At 43.5% G+C, this 13,867-nt stretch overlaps 1 protein-coding gene across 1 annotated transcript in view; it reads right to left on the reverse strand.

The window, feature by feature from the left end:
• The window catches only part of CFAP206 (cilia and flagella associated protein 206), a 40,125-nt gene extending 33,181 nt beyond the window's left edge, over nucleotides 1–6,944 (reverse strand). The window contains exons 1-6 of the mRNA XM_084800115.1: nucleotides 6,781–6,944; nucleotides 6,065–6,177; nucleotides 5,383–5,466; nucleotides 4,370–4,460; nucleotides 1,857–2,045; nucleotides 164–322 (exon numbers count right to left, since the gene is read on the reverse strand). Coding sequence (XP_084656241.1) covers nucleotides 164–322; nucleotides 1,857–2,045; nucleotides 4,370–4,460; nucleotides 5,383–5,466; nucleotides 6,065–6,172 — 631 coding nt within the window. The 5' untranslated portion in view covers nucleotides 6,173–6,177; nucleotides 6,781–6,944. The remainder of the gene's footprint in view (nucleotides 1–163; nucleotides 323–1,856; nucleotides 2,046–4,369; nucleotides 4,461–5,382; nucleotides 5,467–6,064; nucleotides 6,178–6,780) is intronic.
• Nucleotides 6,945–13,867: the final 6,923 nt, after the last annotated feature.

Below are 13,867 nucleotides of genomic sequence, written 5' to 3' on the forward strand. Positions count from 1 at the left end.
AGGTGATTTTGTAAATTTTAAATGAGTTTTCCTCCCTTTGGCTCCCATGAAGTAAACGCCACACTCCACCGAGTGAAGGAGGGTGGACTCCAGCCTTGTCCGCCCCACTGTGAAGTCACCTTAGAGACGCAGAACCTTCCGAACTAGCCAGAAACACACTTACAATCATCAATGCCTTCTCCTCCTTTCCCACAGTCTCTGTTAAACAACCGAATTCCAGTGACAATCATGGTGAGCTCCTTCAACTGGCGTTCTTTGTCCTTCTTACTAAGAGTCAGAAACGTCCCAAGCTCGGTCTGAGGGAAAACACTCTGCAGAGCAGCTGAAATAGACCACGGGGAAAACACAGTGATGGAGAAGAATGCAGTGAAGGAGCCACGGGAAAAACACGTTAAGGGATGTGCCTTCCTCGTGTTACCTATACACACAGGCCCCACTGTGCCCAGCTCTATGCCCATTTTAAAGTATTAATGGGACACACGTTTCGATGATACAAAGATGTCCTCTTTCAATATCTTAGCCAGATGACAGGCTCCATGCCTTCCCCGTGTATGGAGCGTGCCCGTCCAGCAGTCCCCAGCATCCAACTAGCCTATTACCCTTAACATGCTGCAGGAGCTCCAGGTCACTGCGTATGCACGGCCTCCAACATTAACACCATTTCAACGTCTACAAGCGCTGCTTGAAGTTCCCAATTGAAACACATGTAAAAGGCATGCGTTATTTTGAGATTTAATTTTATTTATGTGTTGTGTGTGTGTGTGTTTGTGTAAGTGTGTTCCGGTGTGTTCCAGTGCCGTTGGAGGCCAGAAGAGGTGTTGGAGCCGCTGAAGCAGGTCTCAGGTCCTCTGGAAGAACAGCAAACATTCTTAAACGCTAAGCCATCTCTACAGCTTATGAGGGTTTTCTTTTTCAGGTGCTTTTTTAAAATCATCATCATCGGGCTGGAGAGACGGCTTAGAGGTTAAGAGCACTGTCTGCTCTTCAGGAGGACCTGAGTTCAATTCCCAGCACCCACAAGGTGGCTCATAACCATCTATAATGAGATCTGGCGCCCTCTTCTGGCCTGTAGGTGTACATGCAGGCAGCACTGGGTTTCATCTGACATTTTCAGATTGAATTACTGTCCTTTGGTCACATTCACCTTCCCTTTCCCCTCCTCCCCATTCCTGCTGCTCCACAGACAGTTCTGCTTCTGATTTCACGCCACGCACAGTATATGTTGACCGCCTATATAAGAGAAAGTGTGAACTATTTTGTCCCCCTGTTACCCTCCCTTGTCCTCCTCCCTTAGATTCTTTCCTCCCTCCTACTTTCAAGTCAGGAATGCATGTTTAAATCTTTCTAGGAATCTGGATAAGTTAGAATGTATTATGGGCGCTGATTTTTTTTTTTCAGATAAAAAGGACATTTGAATCTTTACCATATTTTATAAAATGCAGTGGCAGGGACTAAAGCGGTGGCTCAGTGGGTAAGATGTTTGCCACACTGGTGTGATGGCCAGAGTCTGTATCCCCAGGACCCATATAAACCAATACTGGGCAGGTGCAGCAGCCATGCCTGTGGGATCTCAGCATTATGGAGGGAGACTGAGACCCCTGAGGCAAGCTGCCAAGCTAGGTTGGCCACAGCTGGAATGGTGGCTTCCGCGTTCAGCGGGAGACCCTGCCTTAGTGGACTTCACACAGGAAGAGAGCTGTTGTCAACGTCACGCCTTCACATGTACCTGCACACGTGTGCACACAAGGCCCACCCCCTGCCACACAAGCACACAAACACACATGCACAAATTGAACGTATAAATACAGTGGCCATATAGGGTCCCTTCTGCAGCGGAAATCGGGTCTGTTTTTTACCTGTAGCCTCTCTGACAATCTTGATGTCTGTGGGGGAGCCAAGCCCAGAGCGCAGTAACACATAGCTGACAATCTTTCTGTAGAGACTCTCCAGTTCTTCTCTGTCACAGGCTCTGTTGTCTGTAATCTCTCTGCTAACAGAGCATAGTCTGGAATCTAAGACCCGGTGATGTTCTTCAAGAAAGTCCTCTAAAATGAGCAAATAACCGGTGTTCACATCTTCAATACTTAGAATTCTCAGATAAGGACTTGAAAAAAAAACTGGTGTGTGGCAATTTTATGAAAACAAAGCCCCTGCCCCATGCCTCCAGTGCTGGGAATGAGCCTCACTGGGCTAAATCCCTAACCCCTGACATTTGCGGGGGGAAGTTCAAGACAGGGTTTCTCTACGTAACAAGCCCTGACTGTCCTGGACTCACTTTGTAGACCAGGCTGGCCTTGAACTCACAAAGATCCGCCTGCCTCTGCCTCTCGAGTACTGTGACTAAAGGCGTGCGCCACCACACCCAGCAAAGCCTGGCTTCTTAAAGTATAATGATGAAATAAAAACAGTGACCAGCAAGACCTAAATACAGGAATCTAGTAGGAAACATTATTACAACAATTTCAACAGAGTATTCTGCCAGAACATACATGCAAACACTCATAAATATGTAAGCATATGTCGTAAAATATTAAATATGTACTCTACATATTTAACCTCAAGTATACTTATTTTAGTCTTAGGTAAGTTTCCACTGAATAATTCTGCTGATGATGCAATATTGCATTGTCTTAGTAAGGGTTTCTATCGCTTTATAAACACCATGACCAACAGCAATGTGAGGAGAAAAGGACTTTTTTAGCTGACGCCTCCGCGCCACAGTCTAACAGTCAGGGGAGTCAGGGCAAGAGCCTGGAGGCAGGAACTGAGCAGAGGACATAGTGTAGGGTTCCTCACTAGCATGACCCCCAGGGTTTGCTCAGCCCCGGGGTGGTACTACCTACCACGAACTCAGCCCTCCCGCAGCAACCGTTAGTCAGGAAAACATCCCCACAGACTGGCCTACAGGCCAACATGATGGATTCATTTTCTCAAACGAGGCTCCCTCTCTCCAGTGACCCTAGTATGTTCAGCTGACAAAAACAAACGAAAGAAAAAAACAAAAAACAAAAAAACTAGCCAGCAAAATGCATAAAGAATGCATCCTTTTTTTTTCTTCCTGCGTCATGCTGAGGCTGAAGGCAACCCTTACTACAAGAATAATTCTTGTCACTCAGTAATATCTCTCAGTCACAATTCAACAATGAAACACTCAGGTATCTACGATTTCACCACAAAAGCAACTGAGAACTTTTACAAACTGAAAAAAAGTAGAAATTATGTTTCTCTAATTTCATGGTTATTTTTTGCTTGGAAATTTTACTGTTACTGAGCCGAAAAGTAAGAGATATTATTTTACATATTAACATAACTGAATGTCTACTGCAGAGAAAGAAAAAAAGTTACCAAGTGGTTAATTATGATTGCATTATAAAAAATAGTACATTTTCCTTCTCCCCCTTTCCAACATGTCTGATGTATACCTTAAATATAAAATATAAATATTAAATATATTTTGAACTTAAATTTCCCACATTACTTCATGTGTGTTAATTAATTAAATATTTAAAATCAAGAATAAGAAAATATAAAAATTAATAATTTCAACTTCAGTGCTTTAATTTCTAGTTGTTAAATATTAGTGCCATAAAAATTAAAAATAGATAAACTTGGAAACATTATTTTATGAGCATATAATTTCAAATAGACTTTGGGCATACATAGAGGCAACTGTTATTTTTATCATTTGGATTTCCAACACTATTACATTCTTAAATATGGTGGACTGTTTTTCAAAGGCTTGGAATCCCGCCCACACAATTATTAGGAGACGGTGGATCCTTAACGAGGTGGCACCCGATGGGAGATGCTTGGGACACTGGTGTTACACCCTTTGGGGACCCCGCTGCCACATCTTCTCTCCTGCATCCCAATCGTGATAAAGTGACTCTTCTGAGACATGCGTTCCTGCCAAGATGTGCCTCCATGGGCCCAAAAGCCGCAGGGCCAACAGAGCATGTACCGAAGCCTCTAAAATTGGACCCGAACAAACCTTTTCTTTGTGTAAACTGGTTGTCGGAGGCATTTTATGAATAGTAACAGAAGGCTACCTAAGATCAAAGGTGGAAAATATCAAAAGACTAACAAAAATTACTTTCATTAAATAATTAAGCCTGTTATCAACCAAATTAAACCTTTCTTACCTAAAATGCAATATTAAAAAAAACTTTTGGCCAGGCATGGTGGCGCACGCCTATAATCCCAGCACTTGGGATACAGAGGCAGGTGGATCACTGTGAGTTCGAGGCCAGCCTGGTCTACAAAGTGGGTCCAGGACAGCCAAGGCTACACAGAGAAACCCGGTCTCGAGAAACAAACAAACAAACAAAAAACCACATTTAAAATGTATGAAAATAGATATGTATGTTACCTCGACTTGTATAATTCATGTCAAAGTAGACCTGCATCTTAATGGTGTCCAGGGATGGATTTTTATTGTCCAACAGACGAGCCACACAAAGCTGGAAAAGAACACCACGTAAATACTTCTGCTATATCTTTCTGAAACACCCAAGGGGTTTCTTTGTTTGTTTGTGTTTTAAATTGAGACAGGATCTCATGTAGCCCAGGCTGGCCTCATATAGCCCAGGCTATGTTCTCACTATATAACTGAGGATGATGTTGAACTTATGATCCTTTGCCCTCCTCCCCATCGCTCAGATTACTACACCTGGCTTTAAGGGTGTCTAACACAGGGCAGTCTACCTGCTGAGGTAAAAACAGGGAGAAAGAGAGAGAGAGAGAGACAGACAGACAGAGGAGGGAAGGAAGGAAAACGGGCAGACCATGATGGTATACTTTCATAGACCTAGCATCATCTCAACACTCCAAAATCAGAGGCAGGAGGACCCAACAAGGTTTAGGAAAGCCAGAACTCGAAAAGGAAATGCTCCCCAGGAAGAGAGAGACAGAGGTGGGGGTGACGATGGCAGACGACGTTAGCCCTGACACCTGTGCTCCTCCCCACCTTATCCACTAACACAGAACCCCAGACTTGCATTATCTATCGTAGGAGCCCTTACTATCTCCCTTTGTCCCATAATATGAGCATATAGCAAGGGTTCAGAGACACCCTTATTTTCAGACAGAAAGTGACAACTGATCGGACTGAGACAACGATTTTGCCCTTTGTCTTTTCTGCTTCTTCCATCAGGGGATACGACAATTACTCTGTGACGTGGAGGAGAGCCAAGGATGAGAGCCCAGGAAGCCAGGAACCACCTACGGACGCCCAGACACTGTTCTATTACCCCTCACTTATTTATAACCACCGTTTGTGTCTCTTTACAACATTGCTGGGGCCAACGATGGATCAGGCAACCGTTATATTTAACTTCAAAAATAAGTAGCCCCGAACACGAGGGCCGCCGAGCAATCAATCACCTTCACAAGTTTCTGCACATCACTCTTGACGAGGGTCCTCTCCATGTTGAAGCCATTGCGCGGGTCCAGCACAACCGCTTTCACCTGCAAACAGAGCACACTAAGTCATCCCATGTCATAGTATGAAATTAACTCATTCCCATCTTTTAACCAATTGCCTCGATGTTCAGCTGGTTTTCTCATCAGCCCACTCATTAATGCTTTCTTACAGGCTGGAGACTGAAAACAATAAACATCAAACTTGATTACTGTGCACAGCAAAGAGGCCGGAAGCAACAGTTACAGTTATGGAGCAGGAAACTATGGCATAGCTCATGTTTTCGTTGTGTGTTGCTAACCAAAGCAAGGACACAGAAACCGAAACAAGGAGTAACTTTTACGACGTGACTTTAAACAAAAAATGCATGTTAGAATTTCACAGCAGAATATTACCGAGGCTCCTAAACTTCACAGGGCCTCCCAAATCAGTCACTGAAAATGTACAACATGCTTTGCAGACTGAAAAGATGCCTTTCACTAACTCATCTGATGACCTCGATGTTTTTAACTTAAAAGAAAACAAAACAAGACAAAATAAAATCAGGAAAGCTCTCAAGAATTTTAAAGAAAAAAAAAAAAGACTCGAGATCACATTTGTAAAATTTTTGATAACGCAGTGACTTACAAAATTAGTCATCCTTACCATAAAAGCAACCACGGTTTCAGAAGCAATCTCTCCATGGGCTGCACATTCTTGTCCTATTTCTCGTATAATATTCTTTATAACACTTTCTGCTTGAGTGGGAGGCATTGTGTCTAAATAAAGAAATAATTTTCTTTTAGATTTCATTACTAGATCTGGAATACTTATAATGTTTACCGAATCATTACTATTTAATTATGATATAGCTCCCTCCCTTTTTTCATTTTAAATAACTATTAATGACAGAAAGTAACTGGGATTTCCCCCATATTTAAATGATGTCATCATCAAAAATACATATCATGATGTTTTTAAAAATTAGCTGGGATGGTGGCATACGTATTTAATCCCGGACCTCAGGAGACAAATCTCTGTAAATTTGAGTCTAGCCTGGTCTACATAGTGATCCACGGCTACATAATAAGACTCTGTCTCAAAAACAAAATACAAATAATAAATACATAAATAAATTCATAAATTAAAAGGCTCAGCAGAATTTGGGAGGGGAAAAAGTAACAAGCCCCTGCATAGGCAGCAAGAATAAAATTTGTAAAAGAAACTGTTGTTAATACGTTCATTAGAGGACCTTTCACAACTGTAGTATAATTTCGTTAGAGAATTTTTTCTGCCTGCTACACAGCCCGGTTGAGCCCGCTCTTTCCTGCGCGCCTGCGTAAAGAGGAATGCCTGCCCACCCACCCCTGTCGGTTACCGACCACCAGCTCCGGCTCGGCAGCCGTCCGACCTCCGTCGCCTCGCCGGTACACGGGTGAATTAACGGCCCTGAGTTCCCAAGGCGCTGGCCTTGGCCGGGGGCCGCGGCTCTGCCCGCCAGCCCCAGAGCCCCAGCGGCGGACGCGTAACCATGGAGACGGAACAAGACGTCAGAAGTTAGGGGCGGGGCCAGGCCGTAGGGGTGGGGCCAGAAGTTGGGGCGGGCGGAGGGCCTCGTGGGATGGAGCCTTGAGTTTAGAGGCGTCGGGTTCCCAGCTCAGTTTCCCAAGAGACAAAGCAAAAGAGCGAGAAAGGCGCTTTCGCTACACCCCAATTTTAAGACAATGAAACACGAGTTCTAAAATCGATGTCGGACGTAAAGACCCCGTTCATGTAAACTTGCTAGTGCGGAAACAGGAAACGCATCTGTTGAAGAGAATGAGGAAGCCTAGGGTTCTTTGACTTATCAATGTTTATAGTTTTTTCAATGGGATGCTTTCAACGGTCTCTTTCTCGAAGGAAGTCTGTCTCCTGGTGTTCCAAAATGCCATAATAAAACTTTTCATTCTGTAATATATTCACATCACGTGTGGTGATGCAGGCCCAAGGTGCCAGCCCCTTGGGAAGCAGTTTTAAGACACCTACACTGTAAGTCAGGCTCTGCTCATAACACTCGGAAGATGCCAGTAAGAAAAACCGCTGAGTTTGGAATTGGAAGTAATATTTTTGTGGCTTTTTGTTTGTTTGTTTTTTTGGGGTTTTTTGCTTGTTTGTTTTGTTGTCTGTTTTTGTTTTGAGATAGGGTCACACTGTGTAGTCTTGAATGATCTGGAACTTGGCGTGTAGGCCAGGCTGGTCTTGAATCCACATAGATCTACCTGCCTAAGCCTCCCGACTGCTGAACTGTCTCTCCAGCCCCATAGCTAGCTTCCTTATACAGCCCAAACCCACCTGCCTAGGGATGGTGCCACCCACAATGGGCTCTGCCCTCAATCATCAATCAAGATAATCTCTTAGAGACATGGCCACGGGACGATGCGATCCGAGCAAACCTGCAACTCAAGGTCCCTTTTCCCAGGTGAGTCTAGGCTGTGTTGCAGGGTATTTGATCCCATTGTGATCCCTGAGATGAACTGTAAATCCCTGTTTCTTGTGTGTGGCACCCTAACATGCCTTTAATCCAAGAACTTTCTGTTTATTGTAAACAGGTGATTAAGACATGGTTCGGCCAGCCTTGCACACACTTTTAATCCAAGAGCTATCTGCTCACAGGATTTAATAAAATTAATCGTAGGTCGAGAAGCGAAGCAAGACACCAGCTGACAGGGATTAAAGCGTGGGAGGGACTTTGAGTTGAGGGGTAGTTAAGACAGTGTAGACGTGGAACGGGTCTCTGGTGCCTTAGCTCTTGGCCTTTACTCTTGGGATTTTAGCTTTTAGCTCTTTAGTTCTTAGCTCACTAGCTGGTAACCTCCTCAGCTCCTTGGCCTTTGGCTTTTTGGGCTTTGAGCTAGCAAGCCTTTGGCCTTGGGTATTTTGGCCTTTTCTTCCTGGGCTGTCAGCTGAGCTAATGAGCCTTTTGGGCCCCCTCCATTGGGGTGTGAGCTGAGTAGGAAGTTCAGCTAGGTACTTTGCCTCTGCCTCTCTGAGCTAGCAGGTTTTTTCACCACAACATCTGGCTCCTGAGCCTTTATTGGTAAAATAGAACGACCTGGGATCTTCAATTAAAACAACAAGGTTGTGTCAGGTCGACAATAAAAGTAACCAGAACACGAACATTAATTTTGAAGGGACAAAATCCAGGAGTGAGTAAACATTAAAAACAGAGCACCTGGGGAAGCCTGGTGGCACTCAGAGGAAGGATAGCACACTACCAAGAAGCATACCCTATGATACCCTATGAGCATATACAGGGGGAGGAGGTCCCCCTCAGTCACAGTCATAGGGGAGGGGATTAAGGGGAAATGGGAAGCAGGGAGGAATGGGAGGATACAAGGGATGGGACAACAATTGAGATGGAATATGAATAAATTAATAAAATGTATTTTTAAAAAACAGAGCACCAAGCTGGGCAGTGGTGGCGCACACTTTTAATCCCAGCATTCAGGAGGCAGATGCAGACAGATCGCTGTGAGTTTGGGGCTGGCCTGATCTATAAAGTGAATCTAGGACAGCCAAGGCTACACGGAGAAACCCTGTCTCAAAAATAAATAAATAAATAAATAGGAAAAAAAGAAAAATCATAGCACCAATCAACAAAGTTCTGTTCAATTTTGCCAAGGTTTTTTTCTTCCCTTTTTTGGGGGGGAAGGGGGAGGATTTTGCTGTTACACAGGATTATCTTCGTCTTACATCATTGTCCTCAAGCTTCCGAATGCTGGAATAAAGCTACGCACTATCCCAGCTAGCCAGAATTGTATTTGCATATACGTGTGTGGTGTGCAGATGCATGTTCACGTGCCTGTGAGCACATGGCAGAGTGCTGTACAGGGGACCTTCTCCACGGCAGTAAGCACTACTCTGGACCCTAGGATGGATCACGCCTGGGTGGGACCAGCATTTACCACTGACTCCCCAAGGACTGCCCAGAAGTGTGCCTGGCATCTGACACTCCAGACTGGATCTGCCTCTGTCATCTCATCTGTCACAGGACCATCCAGGGACCAGCGTCTGTGACTTGCCATTGCTGAGGGATGCCCAGGGGTGAGACAGGCACCTGAGAGGAGTGCAGGGATTCCAGCCTAGGTCCAGCAAGCTGGCCAGACTGCATTCATACTTCCTGTCTTCCAGCTCAGTGCCCTGAACGTTTATTCCTCCTTCATTTAACAACCAACGTCTGTCGTGTTCCATGGTCCTTGATCGTCACCACTTCCTCCTCCTCCTCTTCCTCCTCTTCCTCCTCCTCCTCTCCCTCCCACCTTCCTGCCTCCCCTCTTCCCTCTTCCCTCCTTGTCCTTCCTTCTTTTCCCACTTTACTCTTTCTTCTTTTCATTTTCCTCTTCCAAATGGCATAGACTGGCCTGGTTTTTGTTCTCTTCCTCTCAGCATCCTAAGAGCTGGGAGTGACTGGTCTATATTCTCTGGGTATATTTTTTGACTCTCCGTATACCTTTAGCCCAAACTGCCTCATCTCTCATTTCCCTTTTTCCTCCTTGCCATCTTCTGTTTTAGGGTTCCTTCCTCCACTCTTCTCTCTGTTGACTGAAGACTGATCGATGTTAAAGGGTTGTCTTCAATAATATTGAATTTTGAGTGGCTGGGGAGACTGCACAGTGGTTTATAGCACTTGCTACTCTTACAGAGGATGTGAGTTTGATTCCCAGCATACACATGGTGGCTCACAATCACCTGTAACTCCAGTCCCAAGGGAATCTGGCACCTTCCCTTGCTCTCTGTGGGCCACAGGCACACATGTGGTGCACACACTATGGCATGTACATAGGCAAAACGCCCATGCACGTAAAATGAAAATGAATACTTAAAATAATATTGAAATTTTAATTATGAGTATGTGACAAAAATGTCTGATTTTGATTTTTTTCCCTAAGTGTAATTAATATTTGATGTCAACCTGATGACATCATGGAACTAACTAATTGATTAATTGAATGGAATTAGTTTAATATCATAGAGTGGACAGCATCTTCCAGTAGCAATCCAGTTATGAGAAGGTCTGGGGAATAGCTGTGCCTATTCTCCTCTACTCCTTGCTGATAAGTGCATCTACTCTATTGCTGCTGCTGCTGCTGCTGCTGCTGCTGCTGTTGCTGCTGCTGCCGCCGCCACCACCACCATCCATGTCTGTCATTAGACATGGATGTCTAATGCTGTCTGCCAGTTTGTGTAGCTTTCCAACACGAGTAAAGACCAACAGCTCTCCAGGACTCCTCCAGGATTTCAGCACCAGATTAAAACTTCCAAGACATCAGGACTCATGGAACTACAAGAGTCTTACCCTCTCTGCTCTGCAGATGGCCACTGTTGGTTCCCTGTATGATATTGATCAGTTCTGTTCCCCCACAGTACCCTGAAATCTTTGATAGTGATTATGTGGGTACTCACTTTTTAAGTGTTTATTGCACAGTGCATGTGCTTTACATTTGCTTTTTTGTAATTGCCACATTTTATAATAAAAAAATAAAGATGCAATGTTATTGAATATCTCTACATTTAATGATGCCTTTTGGCCACCAAACATTAAAATACGGTCGTATTTTAGCAAACGTTATTAAAAGTTTAAAAGTACATAGTGCTTTTTAAACTGTTTCTCCATTGTTTTCTCTTACTGGTCACCTGCTGAAGAGCATGTAACTGCATTTTAACACAGCTGTGATGGTTGGGGTAATAATACATGCTGTGTGCCAAGTCTGAAACTGCGAGCATCACAGAGCTGGCCCTAGCTGGCTTTCTGTTTTCTAGTTTAACTTTTGGTTTTTTACGGAGAATCTGGATAACGGAGAGGAAGCTACATCTTCAGGGAAACAATGACAAAGGGACTGTGGAGTCATCAAGACTGAGCCAACCGCCTTCAGGCTAGTTTTCCCTAGGACGTGCATAAGTCATTTCCAGTCAGAAGGGACTCAGGGCCACTGTTAAGATTCCACTTTTAGAGGCTACTTACATGGGTACTATTGTAAAAAGACAGGAAAAAAGAGAACATAATTGGATTTTCTGACATGAAAATAGCATATTCTCTTTTTTCCTTTTTGAGACAGGGTTTCTCTGTGTAGCCCTGGCTGTCCTGGAACTCTCTCTAGAGACCAAGGTGGCCTCAGACTCACAGAAATATCACTGCTTCTGCCCCCTGAGTGCTGGGAATAAAGGCATGCACCTCTGCCACCCAGAAAAAAATAGCATAGCTCTTAAAGTTCATTTATTAGACTCTACAAAATGCACTTTTTCACCTAGAGTCCCAATAGTATGCCCTCCCCTCTGTCCCACTTTCCTGGTGAGTGAAGACTTTCATGGGACATGCCCCTTGGGCTGGTGTCCAGATATAAGTGAGCATATACCATTTGACTCTTTCTGCTTCTGGGTTAACTCACTCATTATGATCATTTCTAGTTCAATCCATTTGTCCACAGATTTTGGGAATTCCTTGTTTTTAATAGCTGAGTAGTATTCCATAGTGTAAATGTACTACAGTTTCATTATCCATTCTTCTACTGAGGGACATTAGGCTGTTTCCATGATCTGGCTATTATGAATAAGGCTGCTATGAACATGGTTGAGCAAATGTTCTTGTTGTATGCTAGAGCATCTTCTGGGTATATTCCAAAGAATGGAATAGCTGGGTCTTGAGGTGAGAGAAGCATGGGAAAATGGGGAAATAGAATGATCCAGAGGGTCCTAGAAACCTACAAGAAGAGCATTATGATGGGTGAATCTGGGCCTAGGAATCATAATCAAACTATGGCACCAGCCAAGGACAGTACGTGCAGTAAACTTCGAACTCCTACCCAGATCTAGCCAATGAACAGGACATTCTTCACAGTTGAGTGGCGAGTGGGGACTGACTTTCACATGAATTCTGGTGCCCCATTTTTGACCACGTCCTCTGGATGGGGAGGCCTGGTGGCACTCAGAGGAAGGATAACAGGCTACCAAGAAGAAACTTGATAACCCTATGAGCATATACAGAGGGAGGAGGTCCCCCTCAGTCACAGTCATAGGGGAGGAGAGTAGGGGGAAATGGGAGGGAGGAATGGGAGGGTACAAGGGATGGGATAACCATTGAGATGTAATATAAATAAATTAATAAAAAATATTTTTTAAAAAGGAGAAAAACAAAAAATGCACTTTTTTATGTGTGAGTTTCAACTGCTTTTCGGGGCTACAATGAACAATAAAAAACATTAATGTCTTCTGGTGTCTTATTAAAATCACTCTTTAGCCATCTGTGGTAGTATGTGCCTGCTCTGTACTCCAAAGGCAGAGGTAGGAGGATTGCAATTTTAAAGCCGTCATTAGCTACACAGATAACCTGTCCAAAAAAAAAAAAAACCTTAAAAAAATAACCTTGTGTCTTTTCTGTGATATTCCCTGTGAATTTGCATTTATAATGAGGCTTATGGTCGTTCAGACTTAGTTTCCGTGAGGGTAGCGAGTGTCTACGTATCTTTCCGCTGTTCACTAGGTCTAGGTGTTTAACCACTATTCACTCCTTTGTCAGGGACACTTCACTGCTTTTGTGTGCTCAGTTCTGGGCCCTCTTCTATTCAATCGGTCCATCTGCCTATTCTTTACTTAATATACTATCATGGCTACTTTGAAATACCAAAGTACATGGTAAGTCTTCAAGCCAGAGAATGATAGTCTTTATTTTATTTATTCCTTTTTAGGGGATTTATTTACTTTTTTTGAGAACCAAATACATAAGCACTGTAGCTGCATCACTACCTCCCTACTACCTCAGGTTTCCCCTCCCCACTCCTAGTTCATGATTTCTTCTTTATTATTACTGTTACACACACACACACACACACACACACACACGCACACACACACACGCACACACCAGCCCACTGAGTCCATTTAGCTTTGTTGCTAGGTTAAAGGTTGAGCAGTCCCTAACATCTATAGATAATTTTCTTTCACAACAAGAAACTGTCAGTGACTCCTCTCTGAGTTATTTATATGCAAGGCCCAGAATTTAAAATTTGCCTTAATATATTTGATAAAAATTGGTGGTTTTGCGAACCAAACACTAGTCTTTCTACTGCAGGACCAACAAGTTCTTTCCTCATTTTCAATTGCAACAAATGTGAGCGTGATGTAGCTATTAATCAAGCCAGGTCCAGAAGTGTGATTCCGCTTCCTCTAAACACCACTTTCCTTTCCTAATTAGTTTGTCTCCACTTCCAGTTAGAAGTGGTACTCACAGTACCTTGGAATATGCTGTTGAATATTTTAGTTTTCCATGGGAATGTTTACAGCACAGAAAAACAGAAAGAAGATGGCAAAGATCAACATGCCCCAACAATGCTTGAAAGTGCCCTATGAAATTCATGACTTTGAAAAAGACAAAAAAAGAAAAGAAAAATAGAAATCTATAAATTGTACGATAATTTAAAAGGGCAGTTGAAAATT

This window comes from Acomys minous, assembly GCF_964271855.1.
Source record: "Acomys minous genome assembly, chromosome: 1".
In the NCBI taxonomy this organism is placed as follows: domain Eukaryota; kingdom Metazoa; phylum Chordata; class Mammalia; order Rodentia; family Muridae; genus Acomys; species Acomys minous.